Source organism: Haemorhous mexicanus, chromosome 17 (genome assembly GCF_027477595.1).
Source record: "Haemorhous mexicanus isolate bHaeMex1 chromosome 17, bHaeMex1.pri, whole genome shotgun sequence".
Classification (NCBI taxonomy): Eukaryota; Metazoa; Chordata; class Aves; order Passeriformes; family Fringillidae; genus Haemorhous; species Haemorhous mexicanus.
Window position 1 is genome coordinate 8,842,809 of NC_082357.1, and position 18,949 is coordinate 8,861,757.

An 18,949-nucleotide genomic window follows, 5' to 3' on the forward strand; every position below is an offset into this window, starting at 1 on the left:
GAACCTTTTCCCCCCACTTTGGCTTCCCCATTCTCCTGGCATAAGCATTTCTTTGCTAAGTCAATTTTGAATCCTGTGCTAATTTCTTATTATATATGCAATAAATATGAAATGATGGTGTCTCTGTGTTATGCAAAGGAGTATAGTTATACTTTCAGAAGTTTTGAGTGATGTGGGAGCTTCCTTTGAAGAAACAGCATCATTCAAATTAACAGATTTCTCAAGAATCAGACCACTGCTGAGTCTTGGGTTTCTTTGCAGTTCAGCACATTCATTTTCTGAAATTTCTTTGAATTTTGAAACAAATTCAAAACAACCATTGGGTCACAGGCATGGCTGCCATCACAGCTGGAGTGAGATAACGGCAACTCTATTTTTGTTTTGTAGCTGATGCTTTTTTCAAAGCTGCAGTGAGCCTTGTTCCTGAAGTGCCAAAAATGATCAGTGTAGATGGAAAGATGAGACCTTCTGATGCCTTCCTCCTGGAATTCCTGTGTAATTTCTTTTCCACATTATTAGTTGTTCCGGTAAGTGGAGTGTGCATGAGTAGCACACAGGTTAGTACAGACTATTTTGACTTTCCTGGTTAAAAATTTAGAGTACACTGGGCTTCTGGAGTGGGAAATGCAGGGATTAGTGTTCTGTGACAAGATGAACTGTTCTGCAAAATCACTCACCCCAGTGCAAACTGGGGAGGCAGAACAGCTGTGTGGAGGTGGAGGTACAGCACTGCCACTCTCAGCAGCACCTCTCACTAGAAGTGGATTTGGGGTAGAGTGAAATCTCACCTTCATTTAATTGTGTAAACATCATTTACTGGTTTATTAGCTAAGTATTCAAAAAACACTAATACATGAGAAGGGGAAAAATATAGAGCTCTAGGTCCTGTTAGTTTCAGTTGCCTTGGTATAGGTTGCCTAATCATTGGAGTGAAAACAATAATTAGAAGATGGGTTTTGGCATAACCTTCCTCTTCTGATGAATATTTCACTAAGTACTACCATTCTACACCCTTCCAGTTTTTAACTAACTGTCAAATTTAGAGAGAGATGCGATTTTCTCTCCAATATTTTCACTTTTATCTAAAAGATGAGGGGAAATTGTAAATTACTTGTATATTCATTTGTTCTTGGAGAGAGTTTCCTCCTCACTGACACCTCCCTTATGGTTTTCTCCTTTTTCCTTTGCCTGTTTGGTGAAGCAGCACTCAGTGTGGTGCAGTTCACATCCCTGCTGTCAGAGCTGTGCATTCCCCCTGTTGCAGTGGCAGGGGTGTCCCCTGTTCAGAAATGTGGAGGGAAGGGGAAGCTGCCCCTGGGATGTCACTGCTGTCACTGACTGCAGGAGTCAGGCTGGAGGGAAGGCTGTGCAGTGCCTGGGATCATTAGCAGGTGGTGGAAGAAGGGAGTGAAACAACCTCTCAGATTCACTAATGAAAAATAACTTGCAACAAGATGCCAGCATTCAGAAATTAGCTTCCCTAACTCTGTTCCCTATTTACAGAAGATCAAAAGGAAGTGTCCCCAGTGGACTGTGATTTGTCCTGTGTGTCTTGGTGCCACTGCTCCAACTGCCAGCTGGAATTAGCCCGGTGCAGTATTAAAGCTGCTTGAAAAAACTCCCAGCTTATGTAAAGCTGAGTCTTTCTTTTCATTTCATGTGAAAAGGTTGTTGATTGTCTGTAACAGACTTCCCAGTGTAGGAGTTCTTCTGAAACTCATAATTATATGAGTAATACACCACAGCTTACTGATACCATTTTAATAATGAAATCTACCCAGTGTTTAATTTTAGAGGCTTAGCTGTTAAGAAGCTGACAATTAATTTTGTACTGCTCCCCCATGACTACAAAACAAAGTATTGCAAAGTTTGTCTGTGGAGGCTGCCTGGATCATGTTCTGCTTATGGGTCAAATGGGCATTTCAGATGGAAACTAGAAAAAAAATTCAAAGGACTTGCAGGAAGCACACTTAAGAAAAGTAGCTGTCAGCTTTAATTATATTGTAGTTCTGCTTTTATAGGGCTCAAACTGTGACTCTCCACCACTGAATGACTGCAAATAATCCTGGTTTTGTTCTGGGGTTGTGGTGTTGGTTTTGACCTATCTTTTTTCTTCTCTGTAGGACCACCCAGAACAAGGAGTGTTGTTCCTTGTGCGAGGATTACTGAATGTGATCCAGGATTACACCTGGGAGGATAACAGTGATGACAAAGTCAGGATTTATACCAACGTTTTGCATCTGCTGTCTGCAATGACTCAAGAAGCATTTATCTACCATGTAGATAAAGGTAATACCTAAGGGGGTTCTGGCTCCTTGCATTCCACCAGGACTTTTGTAGTATTGTCTTATCACCAGTTAATGAAGACCAGGGCTAATCAGTCTCACAGGATGGATTATTTTTCTATCCAGTTCCAGGTATTGTAATTTAGAATAACCCAGGAGTTGGCTTCTGAACAGGTGCAGTCTGTTCTTTAAAATGAATCAGTGCAGAGTGGGTTACTTAGTTTGCTCTGGTGGTGTTGGTGCAAATGCTTATAAATGTGAATTTTCAAGTAAAGATTATGCATATGAAGGGTTTTATTTAAGTCTAAAGCATCAACTTGATTTATGCTCATTGTTGGTGTTTCATCCACATTTATTAACAACTCCAGTTTTCAGAATGTAAAGCCTAGTCTTCATTATTTAAAAGATGTATTTGCTGCTTTGAAGGCAGGCTTTGAGTTCTGGAAATTGCAGTAACTTACAAAAATATTCAGAATAGCTAGAAAATTCTAAAGATTTTACATTTTGAAAAATAGCTGTCATCTTTTTTTGTAATAATTTTTGGAATATTTTGATATGTGCTCTAAAATTTGAATGTTTGCCTTCTGATTATAGGTTACTAAATTAAGGTAGAGTAATAAGTAAAAATCCTTTAAAACATCCTGAAGATTAATGAGTCAGAGAGGCCAAGATGGTTTGACTTTGTTGCACAGACTTTCACACAGGGGAAGGCTGGAAGGTGTTCTGCAGTTCTGGTGAACAGTCTGTCAGATTTACCACCATGACAAACACCTCTTGCAGTTAGCAGTACAGAAAAGAGCTGTCAGTGGAAGTGCTACTCTGTAGTAAAGCTGCTGTTCAAATTCTGTAAGGAAGTGTGCTTTAGCTTTTTCTTTCACTCCATTTTCTATATGACCAAAATAGCTGCATAATCCCAAGATCAGAAATCTAAATTAAGTAGATTTTAATGGAGAGAAGCATGGAAATATAAATTAGTAGTTTTCCCCCTGTAGTAGGGCAATGGGAGTTTTTTCCAGGTGGACCTTGTACCTTAGCTTATTAAAATGAAGTTTACTTGGAAACAGGGGATTATCTTTCATCTTTTGTGTTTTCTGATTTACCTAGAATATATTTAAGCCTAAAAATTTCTCTTACCCTACTTTTTTAATAGAACATAAATTAGGGCAAAAGACATGTTTAAAATCACAATTAAATAAGTTGTAAAAACTTGAGCTCTCTCCCTCCTAAGAATCCTTTTAGGTCTTTGAAACTAAAAATAGACTTCTTGGATTTCTATCCATCACTTTGAGGTAATCATGTGTTTATTTTAAGGGAAAAAAAAAGAAGTTTCTTTTGAAAATCTGGCTGTTTTTACTGAATAAAACACAAATTGTTTGGTCCAGTGCTGCTACCATTGTAGATGATGGCCATGCTCTTCTAAAGTGATGGAAGCAGGGAGTCTGTCTCTGTGGAAAACCTGAAAACTGACATGATATGTTGCTTAACATTGAGTCTAGGAGATGTTTGTGAGCCTGGCTGCATCTGGGAATACAGGACTGGCTTTAAGCTAAAAGATTCTTCTCAGTGTTTGAGAGTTGCTCTTAAAATCAAAATGACATAGTAGGCAACCAAGTGGTAGGCACTTAAAAACCAGTTCTGTGTGTGTTTCATGGAGGAGGGTAATTTTATGACTTCCAAATGTGGTCTTCTCTCAAAATAGGATGTTTCCAATAGCAAATAAATGTATAGCTCTTTAGCCAGACCTAAGCTTGAATTCATCTCTGCAGTTGATTCCAATGATACTCTCTATGGTGGAGACTCCAAGTTCCTGGCTGAAATTAATAAACTGAGTGAGACAGTGGTGTCCCAGATCCTGGATCACCTGAAAACCCTGGGAAAGGAGGAGGTATGTTCTTACTCAGCTTGAGTCAATACAAAAGCAAAAGTAATTTGGAGTTGAAGAAACAGACCACCTTTGACCAGGACTTGGTCTTTTCAAAAGCTTCAGGAACCTCATAACAAAAGGAAATGGGGTATTTTTACTTGTTTAGAGAGTGAGACCATCACATAGGCAGGCTTGTGGTGGAGACACCTCATGATGTCCAGTTCTGTCATGAGCAAAGTGAGAATTCAGTTAGTTTATTACTGGGGGAGAGACAATGAAAGCCACCTGTAATTATAGAAGTGTCAGATCCCAGGCACTGAGATGATGTCAGGAGAGAGGTACAGAGGGAGGAAATAGTTGTTTTGTCTTTACTGTGACTTTAGTATGTTTGTTCAATATAAAATAAAGAAAACTCTAGGCAGCCTGTTGGATTTCTTGATTGGAATTCAGAGGCTCTGAGGGATCAAATCTAGCTTAATGGATTGTATGTGAAAGGCAGGTGACTGATGTTGGCTGAAATAATGAGAACTCACTGTTCTGGTAATGTACCTGTTTCTGAGAATGGACAGCTTCCAGTCAGCCCTTACTGGATGGCTTCTATTGATAGAAATCCTGTGGCTGCTGGCCTGCAATGGGAGGGCAGGGTGTGATTGATTGGATGGAATTTTTTAGATGGGCTATTTGCACAGTAGCCCAGAGTGTTTGCCAATACAGAATGTGTTAAGTGATACATATTGGGAGGACACTGTGCTAAGTTTAGCCTTTTCTCTGCTTTTGCTATCCTATTTGTCCTTCCTTGAGCAATGGCAGAGATGTAAAATGAAAATACCCTTTGCTCAAATCCTCTACATCATTGTACACATCACCTCAGGGAACAGCAGTTCTTTTTCAGACCAGTAGCAGCAGAAACAGCCATTCTAGCACAGCTAAGAATGTCCAATGTTCCAGGTCCTGGAAGGAAATTTAAACAGTTTTCAGGATGTGGGTTGTACATTAGGGATTTTTTTGCATCTGACTCCTGTATGCAATTTGTGGGGAGCAATGTTTGTTGGGCTTGAAATCCATGGTTTCTGAAAGGACTTTTTTTTGTTTGTTTTCTCCTTTCAAACATGCTCTGAGTAGGGAGACGCTGTGTTAGTTCACTGAGGCTGTTGTTGCACAGAAAACTGGATTTAAGGCTAAGCAGCACAGATATACAGGTGCCTGGCCTGCCTTTGCCTCTGCAGCCTTGGATTTGCTCCTCTGTCCTGCCTTATTTACAAAGAGGAACCATTTGTTTTGCTTTGTTGAATGAAAGTCATTGAGAGATTTAGATAAAAATTGCTTTGTGAGAATGAATAGTTGTTTGAGGAAGCTGTTGTTGCTGAGGAAATAGAAGTGATGAGAATATTGTCAGAGATCTTTAATTGTGCTAAAGTAAAGCTGGTCATAAAATCACTGTGGTATTTGGATTGCTTCAGTGTTGGTGACCTTCTATTATTCATCTTCTTGGCTGCTCATTGAAATGAACAAGGCTCTAATGATTTTGTGTTTTTATTGGTTCATTTCCTCTAAAAGCTATAAAGGAAAATAAATTTTTCTCACAATAAAATCCTTTCACCAAAATGGCAACTTGGAAGAGAACAATGCATCTTATTGTTAACACAGTGTGGTCTTTTCACAGTATTAGAGAATGCTTCATTTGTGTGACAGTGCTGGAATGGAAATTTTTACTTCTGGACAGTTCTGTAAAGTTGAAGCTGTTTCTGGTCAAGAGAACATGTAGCAGTGAATCCTCTCCACTTTGTGGGAGGTTGGAAATTGCTCTTATGCTCCTTAAGGTCCCTCCTCAGCAATTTTAGGGGAAGTAGCTACAAATATGGTGCAAATATGTTCATATCACCAGAGTTTCAGTTATCACCTTAAAGAATAGCAGGGAAAAACATCTTTGGTTAAATAAATAAATAAATTAAAGTAGAATAGACTGGGGGAAAAAAAAGCCTGAAGTTACATTAATTTATATTTATGACAGTGGTCTCTCTAAAAATTTACAGCTAGGGTGCTCTAAGTGCAAGGTTGGTTGGTGGGAGGGTGATTTCTATGCAGTTGTAGGGAGCCTGGAATTGTAAATGTGTCAGACCTTCATACTGTGCTGTGCCAGAGTGGGATGAGATGTAGGAGTCCTGAGTAATTATTTTATTTACAGCAGCTTATATTGATTTATAGCTAGTGCTGTTTGCTGCATTTTGAATGGAGTATGAAAACTCTGACTGTATTTTTATGTCTGTAACTCTTGCTGTGAGTCACAAAAGGAGTGCCCTTTGAACTTCTGAGGGGTCAGAGAGGCTGGTGAGGTTAAGCTGGGTATTTTGGCATGAGTGTACAGTAACATGGCAGTATTTCTGTTTTCATCCTAGACCCTGAAGAGGCAGAGCCAGCTGGCTCTCTATTTCTTTAACACCATTCTGGCTCACGGGGACCTACGAAACAACAGACTGAACCAGCTTTCAGTCAATCTCTGGAACCTTGCTCAGAAGCATGGCTTTGCTGACACCAAGACTATGGTAAGGGAAGGAGACAGAAAATGCAGAGAGGTTTTAGTTAATATCTTTTCCAGTCTTTATTTGGGAAAAGGCAACATTTTCTTGATCTGAATAAACCTCATCTCTTTACAAGCTACTATCTTAAAAAAAAAAAAAAATCAAATTATCTTAAACCCCCAACAAGTTATTTTTCTAAATGCCTCTTAATGAACAAGCAGCTTCCCTCATTTCAAGTGGTCTGTATCTTTCTAGAATTTCAATGGTATGACAAGCATTAAGGAACCTGAAAGTGTTGGTTGTTCTTAACTTTTTGTTCAGTACAGAAAACCAGCTTTAAGAGAAATGCTGCATTTTTATTTTGTGGAGGAACTGCCTGGTGAAAGCTTCTAAAGTGGCATTTGAGAGCTTTAAGAAACATATATATGATAATGAGCATGATAAAACACCTTCACAAAGATGAACTGATGGCTATGAAATGAGACACTGAAAATCTCCAAATACCTTTCTTTTCAAATCTAGGTGAAAACCCTGGAGTACATCAAGAGGAGGAGCAAAGAACCTGAAATGAGTCATTTCACAGACTTGGCCCTCCGACTTCCTCTGCAGTCCAGGACCTGATGGGTGCCTCTTCCAAGGAGTCACCTGCACAAGGGAGCATGGAAGCAAGGCCAGAAATCACTGATCCACACTCTCACTGCAGGAGTTAGTGTATTGTTACTTGCCTTAGTGAGACACATTTACTTGGGCACAGCAAAGGTAAAACTGCTCTGAGTGCAATAATTTAACCTGAGTTTCTGAATCAGTTTTACCATAGCATTGTTATTTTAAATGCTGATTTACATTCAGTAAACAGTTATCTTGAACCACTAGGGTTGCAAAAGCCTTTTGAGATCTAATCTGTTGTAATTTTAACAAAAAAGGAAGATAACCTGTAGAAATGAGTTCACAGCCTCAAAACTTCATGCCTCTTGCAGAATAGTCACTCTCCTCTGCAGAAAGCAGCATTTCAATATAACAGACCAAGTTATCTCTCTGCTTTGGGATGCTGCCAGCATTTGCCTGGCTGGTTCCAGTAGCAGAGAACAATGGCTGAGGTGTTACTGCTCTAATTTCTACAATACATTTACACAGACCTGTTTATGTTTTCATTTTAGTCCAGTGGTGTTTTGTAAAATGGAAGGAATCTTTAAGTGTTGCAAAGGAAAATGGAAATTTATGCAAAGTCCTCTATATTTGCAAAGTACCTATCACTGAATAAACCAATTTGCAGATCACCTGTGTGTTCTGGGGGGGTTTCTTTGTGCATACAAATCTATCACCTTACTCTTCTGGAATTTAGTTACATGTACTGTTATTATTTCTAATAAAATTTCACTCTCACCCCTTCTGCCCCATGGTAAGGAACCATGTTGAGATCTTGTATCTATTGCTGCTTTTGCTTAGTGGTTTTAGTTTTTTTTTTTTCCTCCTTGCCAGGCAAGTAGCTGAGGGCTCAAATTCAGCATTTGTTTCAAACCAGAAGAGAAAACAGAACCTCACCTACCTGAATTCTAGTAAAACAAGAGCCAAAACCTAGAAGGGCTGGTGGGAGCTGGTGCTGAACACTGAGAGCACTGATGCAAATCAGCCCCATGTTGAGGTAGTGGTGGTTTGAATGACACTTTAAAAGGAGAAGGTTTTCTCCAAGAAGTTTAGACCCTGCAGGAAGAGCATCTCCCTTCCCAGCTACAGGAATGGAGTCATGGCAGCCCCTTAAGAGGGAGTCTCAGCATAATTTTCACTTCCTCTCCAGAGTTGCCCAAAATGCATCAGAACCCAGTGCTGTTAAGTGTGTTTTCTGCTGGAGGCAGATGCTTTCAGCTAGAGCAGTCATTGCAGAAAACTATTGTGGAAAAGTGAAGCTGTCTTAAAAGATAAAGAAATGGAGTAGTTCTGTTGGTGCTACTCTCCAAAATGCTTATACTCCCATTTTTAGGTAACAGCTGCTGATGGAAAATCCAACTGCCAGAGCATAGTTCCAATATAGAGGATGTTCAGTGCTATCTGTTATTACAAGGAAGATGTTAGATTTTTAAGAATTACTTTCTGAAGTACAAGTCTGCCCTCATCAAATCTGAGGGCACACCACTAGTGTGTGTTCAAAGTAAAGCACCATCATCTTGTACCACTGAGAACAATAAAATCCTTTTGAATCACTTATGATACAGATAAAAGTAAGTTTATTGAATCAGCATTTAAAATGAAATTACTGAATTTCAACTAATTGCTGGCATGGCACACATCTTCAGTCTTGGATGGAGGCTGTCTCTTGCCTTGCAGAACATAATAAAGGTTTCAAAAACTTTTTGTTTGGATGAAATGAGGACCCAGCTCCACTGGTATAAGCAGATGAAATCTTGTACTTCAAGTACTTCATAAAATATCAAAATGCTGAAGAAATTTCGTTTATTTCAAGTAAAAAGATGTAGAAGGCAAAAAGAAATTTCACTCTATAACTTCTGAATTTTAATCTTCAAATTTTATAGATCTAGATGCGTATTTGTCTATGTATACTTTTTTGTTGGCTTTAGGCTGAAATCCAAGACCAATTCCTCTGTGTTGCTTCAAGTCCATTGCTTTATCAAACTCCATCTTCAGAGCCTGCTGTAACTTCTCCTCCCCTTCCTGGTTCAGAGCCATGTTTGGTTTGTTTGTAGTTGCTGAAGGACTTTGGATAGGCACAGAACCTTTTTTAAAACCACCCAACAGTCTAAAAAACTTATTTTGTTCCTCAGAACTTTTAAAAGTAGCTGTACTCCACTGTCCAAGGTTCATATCCTGTGAGGCAAAACAAAGTTAACACTACAATTAAGAAATACCAAGACCAAGTAGGCAATTTCTGGCTGTGTGAGAGAACAGAACACAGAAGCCTGACAGGGGCACAGAGCTGGGAGCTGTTGTTCCATGGGCAGTGCCTCTCCAGGGATGTGGTAACAGACTGACCTGACTCTGAGTGCACCTTCATCAGCATTTCAGCCATTTCACCTGGAGCCAGGGGTTAATGCCCTTTGGGAAGCTCCTTTCCCTCTGCCCTTAGCAACTTGGCTTTCTGCTCTCTCTTTACCCAGCTCCAAGAACCAGACAGCATCTCTTATTCTAAGAAAACTGTCAGACTTAATCCTCTTTCACTGTCACTGTGTAGGGTTATCTTTTCATCCTCCCACTGCCTAGTTAGGGAGCTGCTCTTTTCAGCAGTGTTTTGTTGGCTGTGGACACTGTTCAATCTGGCTTATAAATTTAAAGTAATATTTGCATTCTCATCCCACTAATTACAATTAATATTGCAAGGGAGCACAACCAGAGGGCCTCCCCTATCCAATAGGACCAAGTCTAGTTCTCTTAAAGCCTCCCCTCCCTTGCAGTTTGCTGTGTTCTTTGTATTTACTGCATGTGCATTTACCTGCCCTCTCTGAACTACTTCACCCCTTCAGGATTCTTCTTCTGTCTGCAGATTCTGGCCCCTTTCTGAGGAGGCAATATCCAGCTAAAATGAGATTTCAGCTGTTTGTGGAAAACCCCAGACACACCACAGGATTTACAGAGTTCATGAACTTCTGGCTTACCTAAGAACAGGCTTCATTATTCAAGGGTGTATTTGACTCCTGAGCTGTAGCTATGCAGTCACTTATAAATATTTTTGGCAGGATTTACTCAGAATTTTTTCTTTAAAATTGGGCATGATACTAAATGGCAGAATGTCTGATTATTAATTAAACAGACTAAGCTGCCTACATCAAAGGAAAAAAATGTGAATTCAGTGGTATGTTTATGTCAGCCTGAAATCCTTCCAACAGTACAGATGCAGCTTGCAGAAACAGTCATTCTCCAGCAGACAGCCAACATGACACACAGCATGCTACACAACTGCAGGAAAGCTACAGCAGGGGTTTAAGGCAAAAAAAGCAAGGCTGGAGTATCATTCACTATCACAGGCCAGAATACCTGGTATGAAAGAAAGCTACCCATAATACTTCAGCCTTTTGACCTTGCAAGTTGCTGCACAAGCCCAGTTTGTGACACAGACACATGCACACATCCAGATACACACAAGGCACAGATAAATAAATGTAAGTCCTCCCTTTGCAATGGGAGACATCTGCACTGATGCAAGTATAATTATGGCTTGTCAAAATTCTGGTTTTAAGTGAGCTGCTGGCAGGCACTACACACAGCTTCTGCTGAAGCATTTCCAGCTCACTTTGTGGAGCTGATGAATTAGTTTTCACAGCTTCTATTCTTCTGCATACTACTAAACAGAAACAGATCAGTGCCAAAGAACTGAGATCTCCTGCCAAGGATGTAATTTTTCTCAATGACTCCAGAGACTGTTAGATAGTTGTAGTTCCAGAGCTATGAGACTCCCTCCCACTATGTTAGATCTACAGGAGTTGTTTCTGGCATTTGTTTGAGGCATATTCCAGCTTTCTAGGCATTCTGGCAGTCCTGCAAAACAACAGAAGCCTGAACTACCAGCAAAGCTTTCTCTCCACCTCAATCTTCTTAGCCCTGGCTAAACACTACAGCAAGTTTCCATGACCTTACAGTGAATGTGTCAGGAGCCAGGCTGAGTAGGATGCAAAAGCAAAGAATCAGCAATCACCTTCCAAAGAGGTGGAGGAAGATGCAGAAGCCATGAGAGGACTGACTCTGAACATCACACATGTGTGTTAACAGCTGCCACCTCCTTCACCTTTCCATGGGTGTCCCTGCTGCTGAATGTGTGCAAAGCCTTGCAGGTAAGAAATCAGATACACTTCAGTTACTGCTGCATCCACAGCCCAAAATGTATTTCACAGTAAGCAGAAAATGCTTCTGTAGCAATGTTTGATGGCTCATTCTCCAGAGGAACCAGAGAAAATGTTGTTTTTGAGGAGTGATGATGGGAATTAGAGCACTGTGCAATGGCAAGGAGTTCAGTGCTCAGCTCTCAGACTCCTGGCACTGTACCAAGCTGTTCTAAGCATGACCTGAAATCTGCACTCAGCAGGAACACTGCTGTACATGAGCCACATCCAAAAGGAGCACAGTGGGTTTTACAGGACCCTGCCCTGGAACACAGTATTGCCATCAGGTTGAGGTCTAAACTCATACATCACCTGTCCCCCTTTGGAACTGAAAGCCTTGGTTTTGCCAGATTCTCTGTCAATTTCTTCTTGCAGGGCCTGCCGCCTCACCTAGTGTGCAGAAAATTACACATGCAGCATGAGACTGTGTGTCCAGTGTTAAGTGACAGTTAATTCATAATGAAATAGTAAGAGAAAAACAGAATAATTAGTTATCTTCAGAATTTTGCAAGGAAAATTAAAAGGTGCATGGGATCCTTTCACACACTCAACATGAGAACTGGAATTTTTTAGTGTCTGTTAAATGAGTGGTTTGCTGTATCAACTAAGTCTAATTTTCTAACTGCCTGCATTGATGAGAGGCAAAGAAATGAGTCTTTAACTTAGTAAGTAAATTAGTTCTGACATTGACTGTACATTTTGGACTTAACCCACATGTAAAGCACATTTTAAGCAGGGCTTTATTTAGGGAAATTTAGGCATAGATAAGCAACAAAGCAGTTTTTTGTATTAATTCCTATGCATATGCTAAATGCTGACTTGCTTTAGATCTTACCCAGTCAGGACAAAGCCTACCTTGTCTATGTTAATTTCATCACAGTTTCCTTTCTTTTCCTTCACAATAATTACACCATCTAGATGTTCCTGTAAAACAGGGAAAAAGCTTGTATGATTATTTTTATCCATTCTGATTAATTAGAATTTACACCGCTCTTACCACAAAAGTAGTTAAAAAGTAAGCAGTCAGTAGTACTATTCAGGGGCAAGAAGAAATAGTCAGCTCTAAGATGAAAATGCCAATTAAATCAGTGTATTCCTATGGAAAAACCTCACAGAGATTTTTTTCTTTTAATCAAGATAAATGATCTTTAGATTTACACATTAATAGGGACTTGCCAACAACACTGGCATGCACAGTGATGTTTGCAGGCAGAGTAATTTCAAATTAACCATTCTGTAAAAGTTTAAATTTATACTTGAAAAAAGGCACAGAGACAGTGAAAGTTAAACAAAAATAGAAACTGGAGGTAAAATAAATAAAGGTCTCTCTGAACAAATAAACAAAAACTAATCAAGAGGCAGCTGCACTGTGCTCCCTTGTGGATGAAGGTCCCCAGGAGCACAGGGAGAAGCAGGGCTCACACAGGACCTGTCCCCTGCAATGGCAGCCAGCAGCACGTGAAGCCACATCTGAGAGCAGGGAACAGGGAGCTGAGGGAAGAGACAGAGCAGCTCCAGAAGGAATGGATGTTCTGGATGGCAGGAGGTAAATCTGGGCAGAGCCCACACACACCCAGATCCTGATCACACCTCCACATAGTGCAGCCCTTCTGCAGCTCTTGCTGCCAGTGACTGGCATCCCTAAACCACTGCCCCCAGCCTTTCTCTTCCAAATCTGTAGTCAGGAGAAGCTTTTTGGGCATCCAGTACAACAGGGTAAGTACTCAGTCCAGGATAGTGGTAAATGAGAGCCATGAGCTTTAGACCTGCCTGGAAAAAGTGGCCAAAGGGAAGATCTATTGAGCCAGCTAACATAATAAACCAAGCATGAAACAGCCAGGGAAACGACAAGGAAAAGATTTGTAACATACTTCTGTCAGCAGAACCTGCTGTTACTTTTTTGAGGCTTTAGTTCTATTAAAAGCCATCAATGATTTACCTCATTTTCCAAAGCTACCTTTTATACACTGCTTTCACACACACACACAAGTACCTGCACTGTTAAAAATGGGAGAACACTGCAGGAAGGAGAGCTCGTGCTCTTGGAAGAAAAGAAGAAACCAAAACCAACCCCCACTTTAGTTCTAGATGGCCTGGTACTGTCTTTCCAGATCTATTAAAACAAGCAGGTAAACAGTCCTGACAGGACTCTGCAAACAACTGCAGCCTATTTTTTTCTTTCTAGCTGGAAGGAGGGAGCACCCCCATCCCTGCTCATTCCCAGCACTGTGCTGCCTGCTGAGGGCGACTGAGTGGAAAAAACTACCCCATGGAGGTGTGCCAAGCTGCCTCCAACTTCATGGAAAAGGAGCACATTCACATGTGGTGGGGTTATGCTGTCTGCTGGCAAACAACATCAAAGCAGTAAACTGAGTGCTCATCCTCCTCACTGCCCCAGCTGACTGCAATGGCATGCCAGGAGAAAAACACCAAGCACTGGGTATCAACCCACATGGTCTTTAAAATTTGCTCTTTCACTTGCAGGGCAAGCCCAACAGAGGATTTTTCAAGGCATGCAAAGCTTTGTGTGACATGCTGTGGATTAAATCATTTCAGGACTGTGGCACAGTTAAATGCAAGACCACATCATCAGCCACATTATTATTACTAGTGCAGTGTCTTTTGGCCTAGCAGGAACTAGAACTTGCTAGAACTGATTAACCCAGACCTCTCAATCTTCAGATTTTCTTTTGAGTAGTTTTTTTGTTATTAAAGGAGCTGCCTATAGGAAAGAGGAACAAAACATGCATCACACTACTCCCTTCTCCTCAATAGCTTGCAAAGTATTTGCTGTGGTTTCCATATTAACTGGTCATGAAAGTTTACATGTCACTGTAAGGCTTATCTTGCCTCTACACAATGTAAGCAGCTGCAAAATCCAAATAATGCCCAACAATCTCAAAAAGGCAATGCCAATTTAATTAGAAAATATATCCAGTAATAAAACCACCCTGTCCTTTTGAAAGGTCAAAAGGAGAAATCCAGCTTGAAAGCCCCAAACATCTGCTCACCTCATGACTGATAAGCACACACACTCTCCTAAGAAACCCCTGTGGAAAAAACCTGGATCTGGGTCTCCACATGAATCTAAATTTAATTATTAGCACTAGACACCAGGCAGCTGCCAGGTTTGCACAGAAGTTGAGGAAACTGCATCTGAGTGCATGACAAAGCAAAGCACACCATGAAGTGAGCTTGAAAAGCAGCTCACATTATGGTCTGCTCTACCCTTGCAAAAATCTTCAGTGATACCTTCTTAACTAGTGCTGGACATTTAAATAAGCCAAGCATTCAAAATTCTTGATAGAAAGCAACTGGAGTGCAGCTTTCCGTGAGCTACAGGGATAAAAACGACCTCCTAGTAACTCGCAATGTGCCATTTTCAAAGTCAAGTTTAAGCAGCTACAAACACAGATAGATACCTCTTGATTTTCTGAGTATCTCGCAGCTTAATTCCCAATGATAACAACAGAAGTTGGGCATACAGGTAGTAACTTTTGCCACCCTTAGCTTTAAAATATAACCTTGATCAGATAAACAAAAAATATCTGTATTTCAAATATTTCATCATGATCATTTTACCTCAGAATTGGCAAGTACTGCAAGATTCTGGGATGGGATTTCCTGACCAGTCAGTCAGGATACAATCCCAGTTACCCCCAGTTACAATTTACACAGTTCTTACATCTATTTATTTTCTTGCATAGATTTATTGTTTTAATTAAAACTGTGTGTTTAGGTCTTTAGTATCTATCAGAATTTACATTTCAATGCTGTTGGCCCAGTCTACACTTAAGATTCCAAGGATTTTCTCTGAAGTTTTGTTGGAATTAGTCAACAGGTTTTGGCTAACTTTCCCCTTTGTTCCTAACATAATTCCAGCAGTGACAGCAGCAAAGCTTGAGGAAAGTCTAACAAACAATGAGATGAGCTCCTGCTGCCAGGGTGACACCTGCTCAGGGTAAATGACACGGCATTCACCTCCTGCTTTATGGAGAGGGCTGCCACTCTGCTAAGAGCAACTGAGCATTTATGACTGTACAAACCCACTCTGTTTTGGGGCCAATACTTGCAGCTAGCTGTAATATTTACATTTTCACAACAGAAACACTGTGTGATGTTCCAGCAGCAGGCATCAGTCACAGGACCAGCTCAGCTGGAGTTTGAGCCCTTCCTTTAAGAGCTGGGCTTGCTGATCCCAGTGGGTCCCTCCCAGCTCAGGATGTTCTGTGAGCTGTGACATCCTGTGAGCAATGGCATGCTGAAACAGATCAGCTGACCCTGCCTCCCCACACCCAGGGGGGACCCTCAGTGACCTCAATGTCACCAACAGGCAGGGCAGCCTGCAAAGCAGGGAACTGCCCCAAAGGCTTTCAGTTCCTCAGCAGAAGGGTGCAAAGCTGCCCTCCTCTCCACAACTCACCACTGACTGATTCCATGCTGATTCTGTCTTGATCTTTTTTGCATCTGCTTTTGAAGCTGGCTCTTCAGCTAAGTCCTGTGGTGGTGCTTCTTTCCTTTCTTTCCTTTTTCTGTCACACAGCACAGGATTGCTATTGCATAATGCCCCATCTACAGCATCCTCTCTAACACACTGAGCTCGCTCCATCTCACTCTCTTTGCTCTTCTTATTGCTTTCTAGTAGTATTTTTTTGCTTTTAGAAGCACTGTCATTGTTTAAAGAAACTTCTGAGTATGTTGTTTCCTTCTGCTTTTTCTTCATCTTCTTTTTCTTCTTACTGACTTCATTATTATACTTGAAATTCTTCCTGTGTTTCCTTCCAGACAGCCCTTCTTCCTCAAGCTCAACTTCCTGCTGTGCTGGGAGATGCTTATCAGGAATGCTGTGACTGCAGTCTTGCTCATCTTCACAGGTGGAGGAAGAAATAGCTTTTTTTTTCTTTTTCTTCCTCTCTTTGATACGTCCAAAGTTCTTAATTTTATCCTCTTCCTCTCTGCTTGCCCATGTAAACTCCCAGGAATTATGTTTCTTCCTTTTCCTAAAGTCACTTAATGCAGTGGGGCTACCAGGAACTCGATGCATGTTGTCCCCATTATCTGCCTGTGGTAAAAAGCAGTCAGACTTAGCTTTCTTTTTGTTTTTCTTCTTTCTTACACAACTCTCCCCCCCATTCTGGGCATTACCTGTGTCATAGTCCTCACCCATAAAAACTGCTTTTTGTGAAGTGTATTTGTGGGTGTTTTTACAGACTTTTGCAGATTGCCTTTGTCCAGTGTCCTGGATGTCCTCTAATGAAAAACTGCATTTCTTCTTTTTTTTCTTTGTTACCTCACCATCCAATTCCAAATCCAAAGCAGTTTTCTTCCTCTTTTTTTTAAAAGATAATTCATTTTTCTTAGTACCATCTGTGCAATGATTTGAAAGCTCCACGTCACTACTCTCATTATTCTCCAAGGAGAAATGACAATGGACTTTTTTTTTCTTCTTTTTGAATATTTTAATTTGTTCCTCTGATTCCTCTTGAAGCTGTAAATCCAGATGACCTTTTCTCTTCACAAAACTTTCTAAATTATCTTCTCTGAGTAATTCAGAGCCAACTTTCTTCTTCTTGTTTCTCTTATTATTCTTTGGTTGCAATTTGTGTAAGCACTCATCTTTTAAATTTTCCTTTTTCCTGCGCTTTGTTTTTTCCTTGAGATGGCCACTGTCCTCAGGTTTAATGACAGTTTTAACATCTTCCTCAATTTCAATGATAGTTTTCAACTTTTTCTTCTTCTGCACAGGCTCCTCATGAATGTCTTTTCTCTTTTTCTTTATTATCATTCTAAAGAAGGACATGAAGACGTTAGTGAACTGCTTCAAAGAGATGATGCAAGTCCTAATCTACTTGGTCTTCCTTTATTCTGAAACCATTCCTGGTCCCCCACTGTCCCTGGCACTCTAATTTCAGTCTGCTTTCCATGATGGGGAACCAGAACACACTGACATACAGAAAGTTTACTGGGGTGATTCTTTTTATCATGTTGTTTAGTGTACCTTGTCTTAGTTTGTAAGGTTCTATTTGTCTGTTTCACAGCAGCAGAGCATAACGTTTTCACGGAAACACCTACCCTCCAAATATCCTTTCTAAAGGGCAAAACACATCAGTGTGTATATAGAAATACAATTAGTTTTCCAGATACCTGAGACTTTTCACTTAACACTGAACTTCACACCGCTCTACTGCCCTCTGAGCATTAGACCCTTCCAAGGCACCTGAATTACCTCAAACTTGCTTCTATCGGTGATTTTTTATCCTTGCGCTCCGTTTCTTTTCTCAGGACATTTATGCCAACGAATTGGTTACAACAGAGCACCCTTTAGCACCCCCTCACTGAGAAACTCAGTTACTCCTGCTCGCTTTGCAGTAACACCACCGAGGCACGCTGTCAAAGCGCGCACGGAGCCCCGAGCCCAGCAGAGCCCCGAGCCCAGCAGAGCCCCGAGCCCAGCAGAGCCCCGAGCCCAGCAGAGCCGCTCCCGCTGCGTGCCCGGGCCCACCGCGCCCCCCCGCACCCCGGGGAGGGGGTGTCAGCCCGAGTCCCGCCCCGCTCCGGGCCCCGGCCCGGCCCGGCCCCGCCGCCCCCGCATCCCGCGCGGGCCGTGCCTTGCCGAGGCGAGGCCAGGCCGTGCGGGTCCCTGTGCCGTGCGGCTCCCTGTGCCGGGCCATGCCGTACCGGGCCGTGCGGCGCTCACCTCCCGCGCCACGTGCAGCGCCCGCCGCCGCCCCGGAAGCGATCGCGCCGTGCCCGCCCCGCCCGGCCCCGCGCGGGCGCTGCCGGAGCCGTTGCCGCGGTAACGACCGGGACGCGGCCATGGCGGAGGGCGGGCACGGCGCAGGTGGGAGCCCCGGCCCCGGCTCCGCTCCGAGCCCCCCGGGCAGGGTTCCCGCGCTGCCTCTCGGGGCCCTGCAGGCCCTGCCCGGCCTGCCCCGGCCTGGGGCCGCCCGCTCCTCTCAGCGCCGCTGCGGGCCGGGCGCGGGGCTGTGCCTGCCCCACAGAGCGCCCACAGCCGCCCTGATCCCCACGGGCACCACGGCCACGAGTGGTTCTGCTAGTGGGCCTTATGCTGCTTTTATTGCCGTAACCTCCCGACAGACAGCCGTGGTGTGTGTTTGTGCTGCAGCCAGCCGGCTGCGAGCGTGGCAGGGCCTCTGGGCCTGTGGCAGGGCCTCTGCCCTGCCCTTGTGCCCTGTGGGTTATCCCATACCCAGAGGAATTGGGAATTGCCTCGGGAAAGCACAGAGGCGAATGTGTCAGTGCTGGCACAAACGTTAAATTAATACAAAACATCTGTGCTCAGAGCAGCATCCTAAAGCAAAGCCCTTGGGCTTCTCCCAGAGTCTGAGAACACCAAGATTGCAAAGCTGGGGCACCAGCGCTGCATTCTGCACTTCCCACGGGGTTCTCTTCCTTCAGTTCTTCATGATGCCCACAGCAGGCATTTTCCATTAA

General features: G+C 42.3%; 2 protein-coding genes across 5 annotated transcripts in view; one reads left to right on the forward strand and one right to left on the reverse strand.

Annotated features, from left to right (window-relative positions):
• Nucleotides 1-8,075, forward strand: part of VPS35L (VPS35 endosomal protein sorting factor like) — a 43,638-nt gene extending 35,563 nt beyond the window's left edge. For both annotated transcript variants that reach the window (XM_059862085.1, XM_059862084.1), the window contains exons 27-31: nt 388-527; nt 2,124-2,289; nt 4,052-4,170; nt 6,546-6,692; nt 7,191-8,075. In XM_059862085.1, coding sequence (XP_059718068.1) covers nt 388-527; nt 2,124-2,289; nt 4,052-4,170; nt 6,546-6,692; nt 7,191-7,289 — 671 coding nt within the window. In that variant the 3' untranslated portion in view covers nt 7,290-8,075. The remainder of the gene's footprint in view (nt 1-387; nt 528-2,123; nt 2,290-4,051; nt 4,171-6,545; nt 6,693-7,190) is intronic.
• A 798-nt stretch (nt 8,076-8,873) lies between these two features.
• KNOP1 (lysine rich nucleolar protein 1) lies at nt 8,874-18,244 on the reverse strand. 3 transcript variants are annotated; one of them, XM_059862088.1, is made up of 5 exons: nt 18,192-18,244; nt 15,918-17,280; nt 12,350-12,418; nt 11,807-11,884; nt 8,874-9,488 (listed from the first exon to the last, which is right to left on the reverse strand). In XM_059862088.1, the coding sequence occupies exons 2-5, from the start codon at nt 17,277-17,279 to the stop codon at nt 9,177-9,179; spliced, it is 1,821 nt and encodes a 606-aa protein (XP_059718071.1). In that variant the 5' UTR covers nt 17,280; nt 18,192-18,244; the 3' UTR covers nt 8,874-9,176. The 3 variants fall into 3 exon arrangements, with proteins under 3 accessions (XP_059718071.1, XP_059718070.1, XP_059718069.1); XM_059862087.1 differs by having other exon boundaries at nt 18,173-18,241; XM_059862086.1 differs by having other exon boundaries at nt 18,103-18,223.
• Between the last annotated feature and the right edge of the window lie 705 nt (nt 18,245-18,949).

What these genes read in the sequence shown, in the direction of transcription:
- KNOP1 (XM_059862088.1), bottom strand. Translation starts at nt 17,279, where the DNA reads ATGATAATAAAGAAAAAGAGAAAAGACATTCATGAGGAGCCTGTGCAG. An exon ending in ATGAAATTAACATAGACAAG is followed by an intron (nt 11,885 to 12,349) that starts GTAGGCTTTGTC and finishes TCTGCACACTAG; the next exon opens with GTGAGGCGGCAGGCCCTGCA. An exon ending in TCAGTTCCAAAGGGGGACAG is followed by an intron (nt 9,489 to 11,806) that starts GTGATGTATGAG and finishes TTTGCCTCACAG; the next exon opens with GATATGAACCTTGGACAGTG.